This window comes from Phyllobates terribilis, unplaced genomic scaffold (genome assembly GCF_046119375.1).
Source record: "Phyllobates terribilis strain yellow unplaced genomic scaffold, ASM4611937v1 Scaffold_1__5_contigs__length_1240528914, whole genome shotgun sequence".
NCBI lineage: Eukaryota > Metazoa > Chordata > Amphibia > Anura > Dendrobatidae > Phyllobates > Phyllobates terribilis.
Window position 1 is genome coordinate 125,947,511 of NW_027362761.1, and position 25,246 is coordinate 125,972,756.

At 42.9% G+C, this 25,246-nt stretch overlaps 1 protein-coding gene across 14 annotated transcripts in view; it reads left to right on the forward strand.

Annotated features, from left to right (window-relative positions):
- Positions 1 to 25,246, forward strand: part of ELAVL2 (ELAV like RNA binding protein 2) — a 167,195-nt gene that overhangs the window by 91,372 nt on the left and 50,577 nt on the right. For all 14 annotated transcript variants that reach the window (XM_073667128.1, XM_073667102.1, XM_073667095.1 and 11 more), the window contains one exon: positions 13,347 to 13,500. In XM_073667128.1, the coding sequence (XP_073523229.1) occupies positions 13,347 to 13,500 (154 nt within the window). The remainder of the gene's footprint in view (positions 1 to 13,346; positions 13,501 to 25,246) is intronic.

A 25,246-nucleotide genomic window follows, 5' to 3' on the forward strand; every position in this document is an offset into this window, starting at 1 on the left:
TTAACAAACCCAGCCAAAGACAACATTTGCATGGATTTTGACTGTTTGAACTTTATCAATATGCTTTTGAGGTGTGGAAGAAAAATCTGTGCAATCAGTGAGCTGTCAGTCAAGCAGAACAATGTGGTAATGGGTGGGGAATAGAGCTAGAAAGGCTGAGGCTGGGTAAGTGCTTTCACACGCCTACCTAGTACACTTAAGCCTCATTTTTATCTATTAAAACAGCAATTTTTCAGTCAATGAGCAACACATTGCCTAAGTAAAGGTTTGGGTAACTATCTTTTAGAGAACAGTTTAAGGGGGAGATTCCCTTTAACACTGCACACCGTAGATGCTTGGAATATTACTGTGCATAGCGGACTTCTGTGTCTAATGGAAGCTGCTGAAGCTGAGCTCCAATTGCTGCTGGTAATCATCTTAAATGCTGCTGTCCATCTCAGACAACAGCATTTAAAGTAGTTGCTGGTGCTTCTGTCCACCAATTTACATTGGCACCATGGTAGCTGGAGACCTGCTGAACTTCATGGGAGACACCGATTTTCACTATTTACGGAAATACCATTTTCTTGCAGTATATAGTACAATTGTTCGGTGATACAGGTTCAAGACCGCTAAGGGCACTAAAGAATAAGAGTAAAAAAAAAGCGGTTTAAATAGTTTTGTTATGCCTCTTGAAAGGGATGGGCAAAAAACAAAACTGCAAAAACAATCACCCAGGCCTTAAGTGATTGAGCATGAAATTCAATCAGGTCCCAATGATGTTAACCCTTTGCTATCTTCTAGATGCTGCGATCTATAGCGATCGCGGCATTTAGAAGATGGTGAGAGGAGAGGGGGTCTTCCACTTACCTCTCCGACGGCCCCCTGATGTCTGAGAGGACCTGCCGTTGTCATGGCAGCCGGAAGTCACATGACCACCCCCGGGTCTGCCATGTACGGAGTCCTGCTAGGCTCAGCCTGCAGCGGAGTATAGCAGGAGACACTGACTGTGAAACTGTCAGCAAAGCTCTCATGCAATGCAATACATGTCTATTGCATTGCATGAGAACAGTGATTAGAAAAATAAAAATTAATGTCCCATACAGGGACTGAGTAAAAATATAAAAAAAAGTCTAAAAAATTTTTCAAACTGTTAAAAAAATAAATAAATAAATAAATAAAAAAAAATCACATAATAAATAAAAATAAATAAATAAAATATGTAGGCTGTGTGCCCACGATGCGTTTTTCAAGCGTTCACACTGCAGAATTTCCGCAGCTTAAACGCTTGGGAAACACTTGGTAAACCTTCCCCCCCCATGGTCTCCAATGCAATTCCGCACTTTCAATGCCCATGCTGCGTATTTTTCCGCAGCATTTATGCTGCGCTCAAAAATCCACAGCATGTCCATTAATTTTGCAGAAGCGCTGCGTTTTTGCCGCCATTGACTTGCATTACACATATTTGGTATTGCCGCGTCCGAAACAACCCGATCTATAAAACGGTCACACTAATTAACTCCTTCTGTGCACACCGTAATAAAAATAATTAAAAAACGGAGCAAAAAACTATGCTATTTCATCATATCGCCAAACAAAAAGTGGAAAAAAATGCAATTAAAAAGCAAAATGGAAATAAAAATGGTACCGCTGAAAACATCTTGTTCCGCAAAAAGTCGCCATACAGCTCCATCAGCCGAAAAATAAAAAAATTATAGCTCTCAGAATAAAGCAATGCAAAAAAAAATATTTTTTCTATAAACTTGTTTTGTGTAAAAGCGCCAAAACATTAAAAAAATACAGTAAGTGTAGTACCGCTGTAAACGTACTGACCCGAAGAATAATGCTGCCTTATCACTTTTACCACATGCAGAACGGCATAAAAAAAACCTCAAAAAACAATTCCTGAATTGTTGGTTTTTGTTCATTTTACCTCCCAAAAAACGGAATAGAAAGCGATCAAAAAATGTCACGTACCCAAAAATGGTACCAATAAAAATGTCAACTCGTCCCGCAAAAAACAAGCCGTCACATGACTGTCAGCTGAAATATGGAAAAAATTATAGCTCTCAAAATATGGCGATGCCAAAACGAGATTTTGCCAAAAAGAAGCGTCTTAGTGTGTGACAGTTGTCGGTCATAAAAACCCGATATAAATCTGGTATCTCTGTAATCGCACCGACCCGAAGAATAAAGTAATCTCATCACTTATACCGCACGAGGAACGGCGTAAAAAATAAATAAAACCAATTCTTCACCTGTTGCTGATTTGTTCATTATGTCTCCCAAAAATCGCAGTAAGGCTCTGCTCACATTTATCCTGCGCTCTGCGCTAAGCGCTTACACCAGAGTTTCCGTGTAAATCTCTGAAATACGTGATTTAGACGGAACCCATGACAGAAGATTCCCTGTAATGAGGCAGATGGAGGCCACTGTGGATGCCGTCTGGCCTGTGATCCCACGGTGTCATTTGTTTTAAGCGTGCATAAAAGTGCGGTTGGCCACAGTTTTGTGCACTTCTGAAAAAAAGGACACCGCTAAACAGAGGCCAGATGGAGTCCAGAGTAACTCTGCTGCCTCATTACAGTGAATGGATCCCACAGGGGTTTCATCTGAATTATATCACTTGGAAATTTAGATGGAAACCCCGATGTAAGTGCTCAGCCTAGAGCGCCGGATAAATGTTACGTAAAATGTTCCCAATAAAAGCTTCAACTCGGTCCTCAAAAAAAGCTAGTCCCCACTCAGGTCCGTCATCTGTTAAAAATATAAGGGACTTCCAAGTTACTGGTAGCAGAAAGGCTCTGGAAAAGTGAAATGGCCCTTGCCCCCCAAAAGAAATTCGGAAAATTTTATGCTCCCAAATCCAAATGCCTATTCTACAATAATTTGTTCTCCAATTGTCAAATAGCACTCCATCCCCCCCAGATCTCGCCGTATGGCTGAGCGGTACGATACAGCCACATATGGGGTATTGCCACTTTTAGAAGAAATTGTGTGACACATTTCGGCACCATTTTTACCCATTGCCCTGTGTGAAAATGTAAAATCTGAGGGTAAAACATTTTTTGTGGTAAAAATATAATTGTTTTCTCCACTGCCCAATGGTATAAATTTAAAAATTAAAAAATGCTCACTAATTACTTCATAAAGTGACAGTGGTCAGAATTGAAAAAATTGGCCTGGTCACGAAGGCGAAAACAGGCTCTGGCACGAAGTGGTTAAAAAGCAGCAGCTGTGAGCTTCTGCTGTTTCATATGTATGCTCTTAGGCCTCCATCACATGTCAGATGCCCTACGTACTGGAAACAGTTTACTTCACGGATTAAACACATACCCATTATAGCCTATGCTGCTACGCACATGACTGTCTTTACACAGACCTTGTCTCCATGCAAAACACATGGAGACATGTCCGTTTTTTTCCAAGCAGCACAGATGAGGGCCAGTACAAGTCTATGGGTCCATTTAAAACATGTACAGCACACAGATGGCATCCATGTACTGTACTTGTGCTGTATAGGAGAAGCTTTGTAATTGAATTCTTTATCCATATTGGAAATACTTACACAGTACCGTTTTTTTCAAGTACGTGTTTAAACACTTGTACAGAAGGCCTTATAATGTGTGACTTATACCCACACCACTCCCTCCCAGGAGCTATGGTATGTGCAGACCAAGAACTGGAGCAGCTCTTTGTGGTTGTACACAGCAAATAACCGTAAATAGCAGGGGCACATTTATAAGATTCTCAGGGCCCAGGAATATTTCTTTAACACATCCAATTGTGGAATTTATTATTTTTCAAAGATCTATTAATTAAAATGTACTTTTCTCAATACACCTTCCACGACAGCATTGGAGGATGTTGTCCACGCTCTATCGGGGGACAGGAACACAGAGAGGTTAAAAGCCGGTCCCCACCATCAATCCTCATTGTTTTCCTGTCCCCCTTGGGGGCATGGAGAGGTCCTGCAGTGCTGTCGGGCCGGCAGGCAGCATTGTATCAGGCTATACTTGCCGGGCAGTGGTCGGTCGGGGTGCTCCCTCCTCCCTCCATGCTGCTCCCATTGGGACCGTTCCTGGCTTCCTGCGCCCCATAGAGGGTAAAGCAAGCTGGGTGGTTTTCATTCCGGGGGCCTGCTCCAGCTCCCTGGCATCTCCTCCTTCTGCTGGGTTCCGGGCGCGCGCACTGGAAGTGACGTCAGAGCAGGTCCTGTCTCTTCCGGCCTGTGTTTTCCACGCTTGGATGCACAGTAGGGGTGCTCCCAGAGCCGGCAGGTGCGGTCTGGGCGCGCTCACCAGGGTGACGTCTCCGCAGGTCCTGCTTCCGGCCTGTGGGCTCCATGCCGGGACGCCGAGAGATTGCGCGCGTCCCAGGGCCGGCAGGGCCCATATCGATTCAAGGGTAGTGAGGAAAACCTCACTTGCCTTTGAGGATTCATCCCAATTGAAGGATCCATTAGACCGAAAAATTGAAAGTGTCCTTAAAAAATCATGGGAAACCTCTTCTGCCTCTCTCAAGACGAATATTTCATCGACTTGTGTGGCCAGATCCCTCTTCAAGTGGCTGGCCCAACTAGAGGAACATCTGTCTCAGGGCACCTCCAGGGCAGACCTGCTAGACTCCATCCCTCTCCTTCAAAAAGCCACGGGCTTCTTAGCGGACGCCTCGGCTGAGTCGGTCAGGATCGCGGCTAGAGCAGCTGTCCTATCCAATACTGCCCGCCGTGCACTGTGGCTCAAAACATGGAGTGGGGATGTCACCTCTAAGATTAAACTCTGTTCCATTCCATTTCAAGGGAAATGTGTATTCGGGCCAGCACTGGATGTTCTCCTGGAGAAGGCCTCGGACAGGAAGAAAACCCTTCCTGAACAGAAACCACCTAAAAAACGTCCCTTTCGACCTTCCCAGAGTCACCTCTCACAATATAGGGGGAAGTGAAAGTCTGGGCGCTGGAGCTATCCTAAGGGCGGCAGGGGTCGTAACATCCTTGTTTCCCAGCAGCAGGACAAGCAATGACTTGGGCCGTATAGGGGGGCGTCTCTCGGATTTCTTTCCCCAGTGGCAGGCAATTTCTTCCTGCCGGTGGATCCTCAATACTATCAAGGAGGGTCTTCTATTGGAATTCGAGAGTCGCCCCCCCCTCTGGTCCTGAGGGTCATGTACCTTCCCTCTCGGGGGACTTGGGAATTGCTATCAGTCGGTTTACAAAACCTGCTAAAGTCAGGAGTGGTGTCTCCGGTCCCCCCTGGCCAGGAAGATACAGGTCACTACTCAAAAATTTTCCTAATACGGAAACCGTCAGGCATCCCACTCATCATAATCAACCTGAAATCCCTAAACCATCGCATCAAATACAGGCGATTCAAGATGGAGTCCATAAGGTCAACTATTCCCCTAATAGGGAAGGATTATGGCCTGGCAACCATAGACCTAAAAGATGCATACTTCCACGTGCCGATTCATCCGACCCACAGAAAGTTCCTTCGCTTAGCTATTTCCAGGGACAACATAACCGAACACTACCAGTACAACGTACTGCCCTTCGGCATCTCTTCAGCACCTCGGGTGTTTACAAAGATTATGGCGGAAGTCATTGCACTCATCCGGAAACAAGGGGTCTGCATAATTCCATACCTGGACGACATGCTGATCGTCGCCCCTTCGGTGGGGATTCTCAATCTTCATGTCTCCATAACCCTAAAAACCCTCCGCTCGTTAGGTTGGGTTCCGAACCTGGGAAAGTTGGAACTCCTTCCTTCGTCGAGGAGGAAGTTCCTTGGTGTCTTACTGGACTCCAACAGACAAATGTCCTTTCTTCCATTGGAGCATCAAACAGCTCTCAGAACCAAGATCTCAATTTTTAGACACCAGAAGAATCCAACATTGAGAATGGCAGTGTCTGTATTGGGTTCAATGACTGCCTGTATCCAGTCAGTATCATGGGCTCAGGCCCACTCAAGGTCCCTCCAGGATCATATCCTAAAATCATGGAACAGACAAAGGGACTCGCTAAACAAATGGACCAGGACTCCTGGCCCGGTAAAAGCTTCCCTTTCTTGATGGTTAAGCACCCAAAATCTTTGGAGGGGGATTTCTTGGACCCAGGACCCTCTAATCACAGTGACTACCGATGCCAGTATACGAGGATGGGGTGCTATGGTGGCCCAGAATCCTTTTCAAGGAAGATGGAGTCCCGAGATCAGTGCCAGATCCTCCAACTTCAGGGAGCTGAAGGCAGTAGAAAAAACTCAGGGCAGCAGTCAACCTGATCAAGGGTACTGACATCAAGATACACTCGGACAATGTGACTACAGTTGCCTTCCTTCGTCATCAAGGAGGTACGAGGGTATACAGCCTGAAACAAATCGCAGGTCGAATATTTTCTTGGGCAGAACATCTCCTGTCAATTTTGGCAATTCACCTGAAAGGCTCAAACAACATTCATGCAGACTTTCTAAGCAGGGAAGACATTCAGCCAGGAGAATGGAGCTTGAATCCTCAAATATTCCAGTCACTGGTAGCAAAATGGGGTCTCCACGAAGTAGATCTCTTTGCCAGTCGCCTAAACGCAAATCTTCCCCTTTTCTTTTCATTGGACAGAAGAGACAGTGCGATGAATCTAGATGCATTAGCCCATCCCTGGCATTTCAAACTGGTCTATGCGTTTTCTAGCAAGAACTATCCAGAAAGTCAGGTTAGAGAGTGGCAACAATTCTAGTGGCCCCTCTGTGGCCCAAAAGACCTTGGTTCTGCGCCATCACGGAACTTTGCCTGGACGGTCCCGTGATACTTCCACCGGTCAACAACCTTCTCTCACAAGGTCCCCTATTTTACCCAAATCCTCAGTGGCTAAACCTTGCAGCTTGGTTACTGAAGCCAAGATCTTAAAATCCAAAGGTCTCTCTGAAAAGGTTATAAGAACTCTTCAACAAAGTAGGAAACCAGTAACCCATGCTATATACGGCAAAATATGGGAAAAATTACTATCATGGTATGCCCCAGATATTCCGGACACCTCACACCCCAACATTGCTCGGATCCTTGATTTTTTTTTTTTTTTTTACAGAATGGATTGGAGTTGGGTCTCAAACCTAGTACACTCAAGGTGCAGATTTCAGCCCTAAGTTCCATATTCAACCAAGATTTGGCCTCTCACAGATCAAAAGATTCATAACTTCGGCACTCAGACTTCACCCAAAAAATAGGTCCCATGTCCCATCCTGGGATCTTAATGTGGTGCTCCGGGGTTGAGCCTCTATCCTCCAGCACAATACAGACTCTCTCATAAGACTGCCTTTAGTAGCCATCACTTCAGCATGGAGAGTAGAACTGCAGGCTCTCTCCATCAGAGAACCTTATATGACTGTGACTGAAGATAGAATTACTCTTCGTTTGGACCCTTCCTTTCTCCCAAAGGTTGTTACAGATTTCCATCGTTCCCAGGAGGTCATCCTTCCCTCCTTCTGCAAGAAGCCTTCTAATTCAAAGGAAGCAGAGTTACATCTCTTAGATGTCCGCAGAGTTGTTCTTTATTATCTGCAACAGACTGAGTCTTGGAGATTGGATGAAAATCTATTCATTCAACACTCAGGGCATAACAGGGAAAGGAAGGCAGCTAAATCCACTATAGCAAACTGGATTAAAAAAAAGCAAACGAGGAAGCCTACGTCAATCAACAGTTGGATCCACCGATAGCCTTAAAAGCTCTCTACCAGATCCACATCAACTTCTTGGGCCGAAAGAGCGGGCGCTTCTACGGAGCAGATTTGCAGGGCAGCTACATGGTCTTCCCGCCACACATTTTCTACACATTATAGATTACTTATCGTCCATTAGGGATTTAGCCTTTGGTAGGAAAGTCCTACAAGCTATTGTCCATCCCTAATAAAATATCGTTGGTATTCCTCCAATGCTGTCATGGAAGGCGTATTGAGAAAATATAATTAGTCCGGTAATTTAGTTTCTAGAAGCCTTCCACGACAGCACGAATTTCCTTCCCTATGGATTCCATATAACTGTCAGGTAACAATTTTTCCAGGTGATCTTGGTAAACACTGGGGATTGATGGTGGGGAGGGGCTTTTAACATCTGTGTTCCTGTCCCCCGATAGGGCGTGGACAACATCCTCCAATGCTGTCGTGGAAGGCTTCTAGAAACCGAATTACCGGTAAGGACTAATTCTATTTTTTTTTTTCTTCCAGCAGACAACCCCTTTAATTGATTAAAAAAAAAAAAAAAAAAAAATATATATATATATATATATATATATATATATATATATATATATATATATATATAATATAGTATATTTACACTGCTCAAAAAAATAAAGGGAACACTTGAACAGAATATAGCTCCAATTAAATCAAACTTCTATGAATTCAAACTGTCCACTTTGGAAGCAACTCTGACAATCAATTTCACATGCTGTTGTGCAAATGGAATAGACAATAGATGGAAATTATTGGCAATTATCAAGACACCCTCAATAAAGGAATGGTTCTGCAGGTGGGGACCACAGACCACATCTCGGTACCAATGCTTTCTGGCTGATTTGGTCACTTTTGAATGTTGGTTGTGCTTTCACACTCGTGGTAGCATGAGACTGACTCTACAACCCATAGAAGTTGCTCAGGTAGTGCAGCTTATCCAGGATGGCACATCAATGCGAGCTGTGGCAAGATGATTTGCTGTGTCTGTCAGCGTAGTGTCCAGAGGCTGGAGGCGCTACCAGGAGACGTGGAGGGGGCCGTAGGAGGGCAACAACCCAGCAGCAGGACCGCTACCTCAGCCTTTGTGCAAGGAGGAACAGGAGGAGCACTGCCACAGCCCTGCAAAATGACCTCCAGCAGGCCACAAATGTGCTTGTGTCTGCACAAACTGTTAGAAACCGACTCCATGAGGGTGGTATGAGGGCCTGACGTCCACAGATGGGGTTGTGCTCACAGCCCAACACTGTGCAGGACGCTTTGCATTTGCCACATAACACCAGGATTGGCAAAGTCGCCACTGGCGCCCTGTGCTCTTCACAGATGAAAGCAGGTTCACACTGAGCACATATGACAGATGTGACAGAGTCTGGAGATGCCAGGAGAGCGATCTGCTGCCTGCAACATCCTTCAGCATAATCGGTTTGGCAGTGGGTCAGTAATGGTGTGGGGTGGCATTTCTTTGAAGGGTTGCACAGCCCTCCATGTGCTCACCAGAGGTAGCCTGACTGCCATTAGGTACCGAGATGAGATCCTCAGACGCCTTGTGAGACCATATGCTGGTGCGGTTGGCCCTGGGTTCCTCCTAATGCAGGACAATGCCAGACCTCATGTGGCTGGAGTGTCAGCAGTTCCTGCAAGATGAAGGCATTGAAGCTATGGACTGGCCCGCCCATTTCCCACACCTGAATCCGATTGAGCACATCTGGGACATCATGTCTTGCTCCATCCACCAACCACAGACTGTGCAGGAGTTGGCGGATCCTTTAGTCCAGGTCTGGGAGGAGATCCCACAGGAGACCATCCGCAACCTCATCATGGGCATGCCCAGGTGTTGTAGGGAGGTCATACTGGCACGTGGAGGCCACACACAATACTGAGCCTCATTTTGACTTGTTTTAAGGACAATACATCAAAGTTGGACCAGCCTGTAGTGTGTTTTTCCACTTTAATTTTGGCCTCCATTGGTTAATAAATTTGATTTCCATTGATGATTTTTGTGATTTTGTGGTCAGCACATTCAACTTTGTACAGAACAATGTATTCAATGAGAATATTTCATTCATTCAGATCTAGGATGTGTTATTTGAGTGTTCCCTTTATTTTTTTGAGCAGTATGTATGTGTGGATGGAGAGAGATGGAGAGAGATGGAGAGAGATGGAGAGAGATGGAGAGAGATGGAGAGAGATGGAGAGAGATGGAGAGAGATGGAGAGAGATGGAGAGAGATGCTTAGGAAGCTGACAATCCATCAATGTACAAGGCCAGGAGACCCGAGGGTCCCACCATGGCCTCTCCAAGAGTTTCCATTGGGCCAGATGACGGCTTGTCTCAATCTCTATTGGTTCCATGCGACTGGAGGGTCCCACCTGACAACCCCAAACAACATACATGTGCATCTCACTAAATTAGAATATCATCAAAAAGTTAATTTATTTCAGTTCTTCAATCCAAAAAGTGAAACTCTTATATTATGTAGAGTCATTACAAACCTAGTGATCTATTTCAAGTGTTTATTTCTGTTTTAATGTTTTTTATTATGGCTTACATCCAATGAAAACAAGTCATTATCTCAGTAAATTAGAATACTTTATAACAGCTTGAAAAATTATTTTAAAATCTGAAATGTTGACCTACTTAAATGTATGTTCAGTAAATGCACTCAATACTTGGTCGGGGCTCCTTTTTGGATCAATTACTGCATCAATGCGCTGTGGCATATAGGCAATCAGCCTGTGGCACTGCTGAGCTGTTATGGAAGCCCAGGTGGCCCTTGATAGCAGCCTTCAGCTTGTCTGCATTGTTGGATCTGGTGTCTCATCTTCCTCTTGACAATACCCCCTAGATTCTCTATGGGGTTAAGGTCAGATTAGTTTGCTCGTCAATCAAGCACAGTGATACAGTTGTGTGTAAACCAGGTATTGGTACTTTTGGCAGTGTAGACAGGTGCCAAGTCCTGCTGGAGAATGAAATTTCCATCTCCAAAAAGCTTATCATCAGCAGAGTGAAGCATGAAGTGCTCTAAAATTTCCTGGTAGACTGCTGACTTTGATCTTGATAAAACACAGTGGATCTACACCAGCAGATGAAATGGCTCCCCAAACCATCACTCATTGTAGAAACGTCACACTGAACCTCAAGCAGTTTGGATTGTGTGCCTCTCCACTATTCCTCCAGTCTCTGGGACCTTGATTTCCAAATGAAAATTGGAACTTTGGGTCCTTGTAGAGTGTCAATGACTGCCTTCTGGACATCTGTCAAGTCAGCAGTCTCCCCTCCAACCCCCCCTCCCCCCCCCCACCCCCCTGATTGTGGAGCTTACTGAAACAGACTAAGGGACCTTTTTAAACGCTTAGGAAGCCTTTGCAGATGTTTTTTGTTAATTATTCTAATTTACTGAGATAATGACTTTTGTTTTCATTGGCTGTAAGCCATAATCAACGTGAACAGAAATATACACTTGATATAGATCACTCTGTTTGTAATGACTATATAATACATGAGTTTGTTTTTGTATTGAAGAATTGAAATAAATTTACTTTTTGATATTTTAATTTTGTGAGTGAGATGCACCTGTGTCAATGGGGCCAGGTGACTTAATCATCCCAACCTGGTTTCCCCAAATGTATCCATGGGCTCTCTGATGGTTAATGGACCAGATCCGTATCTTTCCACTCATGGCCATTTACCCTTAGGCTGGAATCATGTAGAATCCATATCTGTCTTTCCTTGGTTAAACCCATGCTACCAAGCTCATGGTCTGAGAGTCTGCATTGATTCTCCCTGTAAAGTCTTTCCATTCTGTTTCACGTCTGACTTCTACAGAAGCATATGTCCTTTTAAGTGCACATCCACAGGTCAAGGGTTAGGGATGATATTATTCCACAGGGCTCAAGTCTCATTGTTTGTGCATTTAATCAATTTACGTAGTTATAGCAGGGGGCTCTTGGAAATAAACTAGCTTTGTATGCAATTAGCATAGTAGCAAACATCATTGTTCACCTACCAATAGAAGACAACATTCAGGGTTATGCAAATACTGGTCTGTCCTTGACCAGCCATAGAAATACACATACATTTTCAAGTCAACACAAAGATAAGTGTTTTTCTCTTAGATTAATAAATCTAAACGTGTGGCTTATTAAGATTATAAGCTGTATCATCACACAAACCCTTCTATTTTTTAAAGCATTTTTACATTGCATCATTTTATCCACACCTGCCTAAATCTTTTGTACAGTACTGTTTCAAATGATATATATTTTTTTTACTTTGATAACACCTTCTCAATCAGCATGGTTTCCCCCAGTAAAATAACAATACTTATACTCCCCTCTTGTGCCAGCACCATTCCAGTGGTGCTGGCACACACTCTCCCGGGGCTTGTGTGACATTGGCTGCAGGGCTCGTGTGAAACAATCAGCGCTGACTTCACTCTCCCCAGCTTCGGACGAACCAGATATTAAGAGGAAGTCAGAGATGCGGCTGGCCGCTTAATTCCTTCTGGATGTCTAACTTAAAGCCAATGGTGATGCAAGTGTCGACACAACTGGAACAGGAGTGTGAAGCGGAAGTGAGTATAAGTGTTGTTTTACATGGGGCAAACCTGCTGATTCAGAAGGGGGTTGTCTGAGAAGTATACAACTCCTTTAAGGTTAATATTTACATATCTGTAAACAACTTGTGGTCCTCCTGAAAGAATTTTGCATCCTGCCAGTGTAGTGAATTCCTCCCAGATCTGTAGTTCAGTGCTATGTACTGGACATTTCTTCAATGTCCACCTGGTGATATTGGTTTTCCGATAAAGAAACTCTCCTTTCTGATACAATTTAAAAAGGAAGATAATTTGTGTTGTATTTTCTTAAAGTGCAACTGTCTTTCATGTAAAATAAGCTCTGAAGACAAATTCTCATGTCCGGCCCAGGTTTTTGCTACCTCATCTGAGAGCAGCATGATAGAGACAGACCCTGATTCCAACAGTGTATCATTTAGTTTACTGGGTGCAACAGTGACAGAATCTGAGTTCTTAAATGCATCATGAAACAGAGCTGAGAAAGCTGACCCTGCCCCACTAGGCTCTCTATGTACATAGTCTGTTGACAGTGAGCTGCTTATCACAGGAAAGGGCGGAGTCTGACTGCTTGGCACAAGGCAGCTATTCACAGCAATGATAATGTCCTGTTGAGAAGACCTTCACTGTAAGTAAACAGCATAAAGCCTGATGAGTGACACATCGCTGAAATCTGTGTTTTAACCCCTACCTCATGCTGTCCTCGGATTACATTGTAAAATCCTGCTGACAGATTACCTTTAACTGCTCATTTACATATTAAAAAAGTGGATTTCTCTGAAATAAGACATTGGATCGCAGATATCAAGGAATCATTTTATTCAGCTTCCAAGGACTTAAATGCCCATATAGACTGCTTAGGAGGGTTGTTCCTACTGATACTTTTACCCTGTCAATCAACTTAAAAGGGAGTAAGACCTGTAGTTTTAATTGTGGCATAAAATACTACAACACAGATTAGCAATCTGCTTGATCAGAAAATTCTAGCACTTTAATTTACCAGTCTTTATAATGCACACCATTTTATTAACTTCCGTCTGAAACCTTTGGCTAATTTTTTAATTTTTTTTTGGCCCTTTAAGGTATCCTATGCTCGTCCCAGTTCCGCATCTATTAGAGATGCCAACCTGTACGTCAGCGGACTTCCAAAAACAATGACCCAGAAAGAATTGGAACAGCTGTTCTCCCAGTACGGTCGCATTATTACATCTCGTATTCTTGTTGACCAAGTCACTGGTAAGTAGGCGATATTGGTGTGTGCCACTTTTTTTTTTCTTCTTTTTATACTGTCAAGCTAAAAAATATTCTCCCCCTCAAATACAGCAGACTTGCCTCCAGAACATATCAAAGGTGATGATATGTGGGCCAGAAAATGCAATTTTCTGCTGGAGTTGTTCATAAATATGCATGTACAAAAATAGATTGTTGAATGTAGTGAGCCAGTCTGAGTCATTTCCACCCTGAAGGTGCAGGTTTGGAATCATTATCATGACTTGTAATAAATTTACAATTGCTATAATCTTTGTTTCTAAGCTGTTGTGAGGAAATGGTGCCCTTGCTCCTTTTTAAAATGCTAATAAACAAACAATTTTTTTTTTAAATTGATATTTTATGTAAAAATGCTGAGCTGGTTCTATAGGGCAAACATTAAACACAAGGTCCTAGCTGCTAATTAGTAATAGAAATCTAATGGTTTTATCTTGTTGAATGTTGGTAAATTGGGAAGATTTGTTATTATTCAGCACCATTCATTCCACAGTGCTGTAAATGTGAAGAGGGTTTACATACATATATGAAATATAGGCACGTATGATAAACATAAGCTAACAGTAACCATCATGGCCTTACCATCTACAAAGTATTGGGAAAAAAGACCATAAAATAAGAGGTTGGAATGGTGTTACTGCAGGTTGTAGACTTTCCTGAAGAGGTGGGTTTTCAGGTCTGAAAGCTTCAGCCATTGAAGACCATTTGAAACGACATGCTCAGTTGGTGAAGAATTGGGGATGTTCGTTGTATATTACTCAGACAACAGTCTCCAAAATATCTAGGGGGCAGGCAAATGAGGTCTTGTGAAGTCCAGAGATGTATGGAGGTGTAAAATTATGGAAAGCCTTGTATGTGTTTGTAAAGATTTTAAACTGTGTTCTTTGAGTAATTGGAGCCAGTGAATGGATTGGCAAATGAGGCCGTGGGGATAGGGGAGAAGTACCAAGGTTAGAGGTGGATAAATCTGGCAGCAAAATTAATTGGAGGGATGCCAGCAAGCTTGCCTGATCTTTAACCCATACAATGAACATTGTGTAAAAACACACAAAAATGGTATAAAAAGTGATCAAAAAGTTGTTTGTAATAGTAATATCACTGATAAAGTCAACTTATCCAACAATAAACAGATAAACAGCCCATATACTGATCTGGAGAAAAAAAGTGTTGGCTCTGAGACCTTGGCTGTGCAAAAATGCCAAAACCTAAAAAAAAAATCTAACTCTGGTATCTCTGTAAATCGTACTGACCCGAATAACATTGCCTTTAAAAAGTAAATGAAAACAATTCCTGACTTGTGCTTTTGTGCATTCTATCTCTAAAAAAAATAGAAAGTGATGAAAAAAAATGTTCTGTACATCCAAAACAATACTGTAAACAAAGCACATGTAATTTGCACCCAAGAAGTGTCAAAAGTTGAAAAATGTCCATTTTGAATGTGGCGCCTTTATTGGCTAAAGGTTTTAACTACAGAAAAGAATGCCGCAAATACGCTGTTTGTGAACATAGCCAAAATATACCATTGGTGTGATTGTACGGACCTGAAGAAAAAAATTAAAATTACTTATAATGCACCGTAAACAGCAAAAAAAAATAAAAATGCTCAAATGTGGTCTTTGTTCTGCTTTCCAAAAATCTTAAAAAAATAAGGCCAGGTTCAGATTTATCCTGTGCTCTACGCTGAGCTTTTCTGTTAGATTCCCTTTAAATGGAAATCCTGTCACCGGGTTTTTGCTTCATCTGAGAGCTGCATTATGTAGGGGCAGAGACATTGATTCCAATGATGTATTACTTAGTTTACTAGATGCTGCAGTTGACAGTTTTTAGATGTCAACTCCAACTCCACCACTGCTCAAACTAGCACCAGTCATTGCAGTAATAATCACTGGCTGAGGTGGGATAGCAATAATTAAAAAGCAATACTTTATTATAAATATTTAAAAACCCATAAACAAATCCACCGTACTGTATGCAGTCTATCCTGTATACCCAACTAGTTCATCATAAGGGACATACTCTGGTTTTTAGGGAATATTCGTATCCAATCACCCAGTGTGTACTCAACACCTACATACTGCTCTCAGTATACCTATATCCTTAATTTAGAACTCTTAAGCAGACATCAGTCACTGTCACAGATGGAGCATATAGATATTATTGCACTTTGCCCTCTGTACAGTACCAGATTGTGGAACCCTAACATATAGTCTATGTTCCACCAAAGGTCTATAGACTCCCGTCCACTTGTAGGGAATGTTGGTAGCAAATTATTACCTATGCTCCACTCCTATTAACTTATTAAGTAATTGGTATGTGATATAAATTTACTGCCTATAAGTTACTGTTGAATCAAAGATCGCTCAATGGCAGCTCTTCATCTGCATAGGGCACAGCTCTAGTTTCACCGTGCACAGACCCAATGAATTGTCTGTCATTTAACTGTTCCTTTAAAACTTGCTGCCCCTTTATTTATGGCTCGGGGTTTCACAGCAAAGTCTTTGTATGTATATTTCTATATCAACATACATGCCAACAACACTAATGTACGCCTCTAAGCGTCTGAGGGCAATGCCAGACCTCATGTGGCTGGAGTGTGTCAGCAGTTCCTGCAAGATGAAGGCATTGAAGCTATGGACTGGCCCGCCCGTTCCCCAGACCTGAATCTGATTGAGCACATCTGGGACGTCATGTCTCGCTCCATCCACCAACGTCACGTTGCACCACAGACTGTCCAGAGGTTGGCGGATGCTTTAGTCCAGGTCTGGGAGGAGATCCCACAGGAGACCATCTGCAACCTCATCAGGAGCATGCCCAGGCATTGTAGGGAGGTCATACAGGCACGTGGAGACCACACACAATACTGAGCCTCATTTTGACTTGTTTTAAGGACATTACATCAAAGTTGGATCAGCCTGTAGTGTGTTTTTCCACTTTAATTTTGGGGGTGACTCCAAATCCAAGCCTCCATTGGTTAATAGATTTGATTTCCATTGATGATTTTTGTGTGATTTTGTTGTCAGCACATTCAACTTTGTACAGAACAAAAGTATTCAATGAGAATATTTCATTCATTCAGATCTAGGATGTGTTATTTGAGTGTTCCCTTTATTTTTTTGAGCAGTGTATATCCATCTGAACTAACAGTCCTAAGGACTAATCCAGCTGCATATATTCAGTGGTGATAGCTGGAGGCAGGCAGGGTTTGAGGCAGTGTATACAGCACATGAGGGTCCATTGCACGTTCTGTCTGCTCCTGCTGTTAAAGATATCTGTAGATATAGCGCCAGACATCGGGGGCCAGGGCTATTTTTTTTTTTTTTTTTTTTTTTTTGATCTTGGTCCTGATTTTTTTTTCCCCCAAAAGTATCCAACATTTTACTGCTCTATTTGCTTGTTAGCACTGCAGAATACAGCTAGATCTGTTCCATCATCAGTTGTGATCCCATATTACAGCGATAAAAATCCAGAAATTTGTAATGAACGTGGAAAATATCCTTCATTTACAGTTTGACAGCAGTGTCAGTGAAGCTATAAACACATGGTTTCTGTGAATAATGGGAAACTACAAGCCCGCTATTTAAAACCGTGGGCGCCCGTCAGACATATCACATATAACTGCGGTACAAATACAGCCATTTGTAGCGACCGTGCAAAATATTGCCCTCCATTTAAAATGGGCAAGGCGCGTGCCAAGGGACGGGGGAGTGGACGTCCTAGTGATGGTGCATGCTGAGGCCGTGGGCAAGCTGAAATTGTGCCACAACAAACACCCACATCTTGTCGCCTGACCTTCCTGTCCCAATTACTAGGGGACCGCAGCACACCACTATTGAACCCAGAGCAGTGTCAAAAGGTTGTTGGTTGGATAGCAGATAATTCTTCCACTTTGCCACCACCACCACCACCCTGTCTTCCACACGGTCAAGTCTCAGTAGCTGTGAGTCTGGACCGCATATTCCTCACCCTGATCCTTTTTCCTCCCACCATGTCAAGTGCCTGGAGACAAGTGATCCCACACTTGGATACTCTGAAGAGCTGTTCACTTTTCCATTTATAGATTCTTCCGGCCTCTTGCCCGGCCAGCTTCAAGCGGGGCAAGAGGAGATCATATATAGCGATGCCCAATTATTTGAGCAGCCACGGTCACACGAAGCTAACAGTGGGAAAGTGCAATTAATGTCTCAAGAGGTGGATGATGATGAGACACAATTGCCAGGAAGTAAGGAGGAGGATCAGGGTGCAGATGGGGAAGACTAGGTGGTGGACGATTAAGTCACTGACCCAACCTGGCAAGGTGACATGCAGAGCGAGGACCGCAATGCACAGGAGGAGGGAGGCTTAGCACCACAGCAGGCAGGAATAAGCAGTATGGTTTCCACAGACACAATGTGGGCAACCGTTCCTCGGAACACCAAGGAAGTTGCCAGCAGGGCTGTGGAGTCTGAGTCGTAGAGTCGGTATCCATTTTGGTGGAGTTGGAGTCAGTATAAAATGGACAGACTCCAATTCCTAAAATATTTAATAAATTGGGTACAGTAGTTCAATGCAGTTTGTGGGGAATATTTTTTCATAAGAATTTGGGAAAGTTATGAAATGTCCTACATGTCTGTCCTATTCCTGATCTAAGGGTCTAGACTTTTAGCGGAGTTGAATCTGTGCTGCAATTTATGTACATAAGTAGTGAAGCTCCTCCTCTACAGGAAAGGGGGAAGAAAAAAAACACACAGGGAAAAAATGCCTGCACTCATCTCAGAACTGCTGGAGTGAACAGGATTGCTTTTATAACTTACAATGCTTCAAACATAAGTACAATTAAACTGATGAATGGGAATAATGAAGGTGAACAGCATCTAGGAGAACATTGCAGATTCAGTATGTTGGAGATGGAAGGCCACAGTCCTGTTCCCATAACGGAGGAATGAACAGATATTACTACAGAAGAACAGCAAAATGATTCTTTACAATTAATCTTGCTTAAGCTGCTTCACTCCTCTCTCCTATTCATCACATGTTCTCTGTTGTGCACACGCTGCAGCTGGCAATAAGAGATAGTCTGCAAGAGGGACATGCTGCAACTCTAATTAGCAAAGTGAGGAAATTGGCTATTGTTGCCAGAACCCCTAAAATTGATTCCATCTTGAAGAGATGTGCTGGAAAAAGGGCAATTGTGGAATTACAAAATTTTTAATTTGCTCTCAAAGTAGTAGAAGAGTTCAATAGTTATCAAAACTGACTGTGGAGGCAATTGCCTTATACCCTGAAGTTGTTAGAGATGTTGCCCATGTGGTTACTGCTTTGCCACCAACCCAAGTTAGTGTAGAGAGGTTGTTTTCTAGCCTTAAAATAATTAGGTCAGATTTGAGGTCCTCTATGAAGGAGCATAGACTGCACAGCTGTTGTACAGTATGTTTTTGTTGAAAACTTTTTTTCCTCTTTACTGCATAGTGTATAATAAATTGCAAATATGCAAGTTTTTTTTATTCTAAAGTTGTATTCCAATAAATATATTTTATATTCTATCTAAATAACTTGATTATTGTATCATAATAATGATTAAAAGCCCGATGTTTCCATTTTACTACAGTAAATGTATCACTTAAACATGAGCCATGTATGTTGGAGTCGTGGAGTCTGAGTTTGGCTTACCGACGCCACAGCCCTGGTTGCCAGTACAACTGTTAGCTCTTCTTCGAGTCTGGTTCTTTTTTAATGACTCTGCAGGTAACCCTAAAAAGGCCTTTTGCACCATCTGCCAGGCCAGCATCAGCATGGGTAGCAAAACTAGCAGCATGACCACCACCAGCATGCTCAGGCACATGACAGCAAAGCACCCGACTAGGTGGGCCGAAAGCCAGGGTGCAGAAACAGTGTCTGTGGGTGACATCACTGCTTGTTCTGCTGTTGTGCGTGCACGCCAATCCCTTGTCCATGGCGCATGCGAAGAGGACTCCCACCCTGCACCTTTCTTATTGCACACTCGCAACTTTCACCATAATCTAGCACGTCCTCGTCCTCCTAAATTTAGGCAGCCATTGCAGTCACTGCATATGCAATAGCTGAATAGTAGAACCTCTCCTTTCTAATGGGAACATGTTACGGAGGCCCTCCTCTGTGTCTTTAAATTGGTATTGGGGTATTTCCCAAATTTAGGCAGCCACTGTACTCACTGCATACGCAATTACTGTAATATGTAAAAAGACATTTTTTGCGCAGTCTCTCTTGCAACATTCTGTAATCTTGAGTTCAGACTCGTACACAGATCAGATATAATGTTCTGAAAAGATTGGGACTTGGAGAAAGCTGGTACAGATGTTCTTGCCTGCTGGCCACCCTCCTGTTGGCTAACTGGCTGAAGTTCTATGTACTACAGTGTTACCCAAGCCAATACAAGTGATTTGTATTGTACACGCTCATTAAGGATGACAAAGATGTCAGCATTTGATTTGTCCGATGGCGTTTCATACCTTAATCGACTGACGTGAAAGGGAGAATATCTTCGCGTTCTACCTTTTCTTATAGTCCTTGAGTAGGTAACCGGTTCATCCCATAATTCCTCCTCATAGTAGGGTAAAGTATTATATGTGCTTGAGTGTCTGCTGTCATGTCTCCTAAAGTCTGTCCTGCAGTATGGGCAATGCACAGTGATAAGCTGAGGATTTCTACACTTCATTGTAGAATGTGAACAGCTAGGAATCCTCCTGGAGTAGAACATAGTCTGAAAACGAGGTCCATATATGTACTTTTCTTTCGACCACTTTCGCAAAATCTCCTTTAAATTACAAGTAAACCTTATCAAGTCAGACCTAGAAATCTCTTTGCGTATTGTTCTTAAAGCACATTCAGGGTCTTTAATATTTCTAGTTACAGTAACTATACCATGATTTGTCTTGCTGTTGTGTAATAGGTGCCGGAATACAACGCACAGAGACAGAAGGCTGGAACAGTCAGGGATTGATAAAACCACTTTATATGTATAGCAACTATTATGCAAGGGATAACAGGGATAACAAACAATAATAGATAATAGATAATAAGTAATATAATTTATAATAGATAATATAATAGATAATAATAAATAATAATAATATTATATAATTATATGATAAATATATAAATATTATATAATAGATAATATAAGATAGATAATAGATAATAAATAACAGGGATAATAAACAGCAACTTGGAATAACAATAAGAAATGGTTTCAGTGAATAACGGTAAAGTTCTTTGCAAAAGTGTGATGTACCCTGTCGTGGGAGTCACCACGTGAATTCTTTGTATGGCCCTAGTGGGGGTCACTGGTTCTTCCTGCTAGACCGCAAGTCTCTTCCGGATCAAGTCTATCAGATCTCCCATGCACCAATAGGCCCCCACCCGACCTGAAATTCTAATCCCAACTGTCCCGGTACCATAGGTGAGAGTTGGAAGTGACTGCCCTGTTAAATTGCGCGATTCCTCTGCTGTTGCTGGCGCGTCTTACCTGTTGCAGTCCTCTCTCAGCTCTTCTCGGCTTGACAGTCGACGGTAGTCTCTCACGCTTGGGAGTAAGCGGAACCAGACCTTGGCTCTTGACAGGCTTCGTCGGGTCCCGGGAACTTACTCAGTGTGGGGCGCAGGTCCTGACTATGACTAACACGCTCAGGACACTTCTGTGAGGGGTCCGGAGCCTCTCAGGCGGTGTCCGACTGTTGCAGCGCAGCCTGCAGCTGAGGCCTGTCGCGCTGGGCTCTGCGGTCCGTCTGGAGCATGTCTGCTCCACTCTGCAGCCTGGGACCAAATCTACCTGTGTCTTGGCATGCTGGACTTTTATATCCAGCGAATCCCTCCTGGGGGTCACCTGGTCAAGTCCGGCATCTGAATTTGCTCCCCCTTCAACTCTTCTAGCACAACTTGGTTCTGCTTGATTTCGCCTGGCCAGCAGATGGCAATCTTACCTCAACTCTGGCACATCCTGCAAGAATTCTGATGGTTCATTGCCCTCTTCTACAGTTGTATTCCCGATCCTTTAGATGCCGTAACATATTTTCATCAGCTTCATATAGACCACTATTTGAACCAGAGTGCTTTCTAAAGGACTTTTTTGTCCTATTTGTGGAATTCAGTTCCTGAAGATGTTTCACTTCCTCTGGTAATCTGGTAGGCTCAGGAATATCTTCCTGGAAATCTTTTTGATGTGTGAGAGGTTCTGTACATGAACGTATATATTCAATATCGTCACCAGAAGTTTCAGACCAGCGATCATACTGTTCTTTTTACTTATACTTCCTGTATGCATTCTGCTCAATGCTGTCAGATACATCTTCAAAAGATGGCGATATTAAGTGGTTATCTTGAGGCATCACTTCAAGGATCTCTGGTTCAACATAGTTCATCAGAAGAATTGATGAATGAAAACAATCTATTATAGTTTCTTCTGATATTACATCGCAATTCTCCATTATAGTTTATTCTGCTACTACAGCACAATTCTCCATTGTAGATTCTTCAGCTTCAACATTGTAGTTCTCCACTGCAGGTTCTTCTGCTTCAACAATGCAATTATTCACTGGAGGTTCCTCTGCTTCAGCAATGCAATTCTCCACTACAGGTTTTTCTGCTTCAGCAATGCAATTCTCCACTGCAGGTTCTTCTGCTTCAACAATGCAATTCTCCCCTGCAGGTTCTTCTGCTTCAGCAATGCAATTCTCCCCTGCAGGTTCTTCTGCTTCAGCAGTGCAATTCTCCCCTGCAGGTTCTTCTGCTTCAGCAGTGCAATTCTCCCCTGCAGGTTCTTCTGCTTCAGCAGTGCAATTCTCCCCTGCAGGTTCTTCTGCTTCAGCAGTGCAATTCTCCCCTGCAGGTTCTTCTGCTTCAGCAGTGCAATTCTCCCCTGCAGGTTCTTCTGCTTCAGCAGTGCAATTCTCCCCTCCAGGTTCTTCTGCTTCAGCAGTGCAATTCTCCCCTGCAGGTTCTTCTGCTTCAGCAGTGCAATTCTCCCCTGCAGGTTCTTCATCACTTATCTGCAATACTGGTTTTCCATACAGGTGCCAGCTGGATGGTAACTGGACTGATACTCTGATATGGGAAAAGGTTTGGCCTTGCTGCAATGGGCTCTAAAAAGATTGTCTGGCAAGATACTTAATCCTAGCAGCCCTTTTGCCCTACGCCTCACCTCTAGACAGGCTTGACCCTGTAACTGTCAACTCCCCCTGGTCACCATAGTGACCAAACTATAAAGGATGTTGATCAGGCATCCTCCAATACAGTCTGTTGCTGACCATTGTACCACCACCTGCTGGTCTCCAGTGGTATTAGAACAGCAATTTACATTTAATTTAACAGAATGACACCAGGTAATACATCAGAACATAAATGATTCCACAGACTCCTATGAATGCAGAAATGTTTGTAATGGCCCCTATTAGCAGAGCCGCTCCTTTCTAATGGGAACATGTTACAGACGTCCTCGTCTATGTGTAAACTCATAGCAAAGCCACAATAAGAATTTAAAAATTCCCCCAAGGTTCAAGAAAAAAACACAGAAAAAAGGCAATTGTTTACTTGCCTAATCTCAGAACTAATGCACTCATTAGTATGGGCGTAACTAAAGGCTGTAAACTGGATGCTGTGGACTACCCAGGTGTGAACAGCGCCCTATACATGCCTTTGTGGGCAACTTCAATACTAAGCAATAACCCCCTCCACGAAATGGTAGGTTGAGGGATTGTCTCATCAGTATTTTGCACCTGTGTTGCCATCTTTATTATATGGGTTTGCTGCATCCTGAGTGCATTAGTTCTGAGATTTGGCAGGTAAACACGCTTGCCTTTTTTACTGTGTTTTTTCCTCTATGTATCTTTAAATTGGTATTGGGGTATTTCCCAAATGTAAGCAGCAGTTGTAGTCACTGCATACACAATAACTGTATAGCAGACCTGCTCCTTTCTAATGGGAACATGTCGTTACTGAGGCCCTCTGTGTCTTCAAATTGGTATTGGGGTATTTGACAAATTTTAGGCAGCCCTTGCAGTCATTGCATGGGCATTACCACTATAGGAGACGCACTCCTTTTATAATGGGAAATTTTTTTTTTTACTGAGGCCCTCCTCTGTTTCTCCAAAGGGGTATTGGGGCGTGTCCAATTTTTTGGCAGGCCTTGCAGTCACTACATACACCATAACATTTTAGGAGACCCACTCTTTAATAATGGGAACATCAAAGCATAGCCGACTGCTGGCCCTTTAAGAATAGTAAGGGCCGTCTGATGGCCCTATAAAAATAGACTGACTGAGTCCCTCCTTCATCAATGAAACCGGATGTGTCTGATGTCTCACACCACATGGCAAGATAAGGTAGTAAAAAGTTAAAATGACATTTCCTGGTATATGTATTTTTCATTGTTGAAAGCAATGCAAAAGTGCAAAAACTCATCAAAAACGCTACTTGTGAACATAGCCCAAGGTGTAGAGGAGCATTTTTGTTTTTGGTTATTTTGCCTTGTATACAAGTCATTACCCTGGAAAGGATGTTCCTTAACATATTTCCCAGGAAAATCCATTTTGTTTTTGTATGTTTTATTGTGAGTCTGTAAAAGTGGTGTAATACCTCTGACAACTTAGTTAACAGTAGTGACCTGGGAGTCAGAAATGCTTCCAGGGGTCTTCCCCATGCTGTCCCCATGTCATTTGAGCACTGTTCCCGTCGATTTGGCCAATTTTTAGGCCCTCTGCAGACGACCGGGGTGGATGGGCCGCCAGAAAATTGCTCGAGTTTCCCATAGACTTAAATTGGGCTCATTGCTCGGGTCGAGCTCTTGAGCATTCCAATGTGCTCGACTTGAGCAACGAGTACCCGAGCATTTTAGTGCTCGCCCATCACTAGTCTGCACACTTCTATTTGGATTCTTTGTTTAGAAGTAGGTCTGTGAGGCCGGGTGAGTATGTATAAGGGAAGGAAGTGATCAATATTTGTTTACCACATGTTGGGTGTTTGGAGATGGTAAAGGAGATTAGAGGCTAGGGGAGTTATAAATGTGGAGGCAGATGTCAAAATTGATGGAATATGGTTTATAAAATTAGGGGGTGAGGTTAATTTTAGTTAATTGCTGTTACCTTCTGTTCACTTTTGGTACTTTTTTGGTATGTTTTTATTTTGCACTTAAATAAGTTATATGAAAATACCAAGGTCAGAAATTATCTATGGCTGTAAATTTTTACTATAATGGCTCATGAAAGGTGTGTAAAAAAAGAGAAGGAACACATGAAAAAAATAGGAGCACCAAATCGGAAAGGAAGAACCGTGTGAAAGCAGTGATATCACGTGCTAATTTACTTAGTTGAGACATATTAAAATAAACACATTAGGGAATAGGTGTGTGACTGCTTATCAAAACTATGTTGAAAGGGAATCTGTCAGCTCTAAATCATGCTGTCCTCAGATTACATAGCAAAAACCTACTGAGACACAGATTTCAGGGATGTGCCACTTATTAGATTGTGTTCTATTGTTTACTTACAATGAAGATTTTATCACCAGGACATTCAGTGACAGGAATGGTGCTTGTGTGAGCCCTGGTCTGACCACACCCCCTCTTATAAGCCGCTCACTGTGAATAGACAATGTACACAAAGCTGTGGTCTGGGTGGTGATAGTTTTCTGAGCCTGGTACATGCTACATCTAAAAACGGATTGTCACAACTGCTGCACCCAGTAAACTAAGTGATACACCGCTGGAATC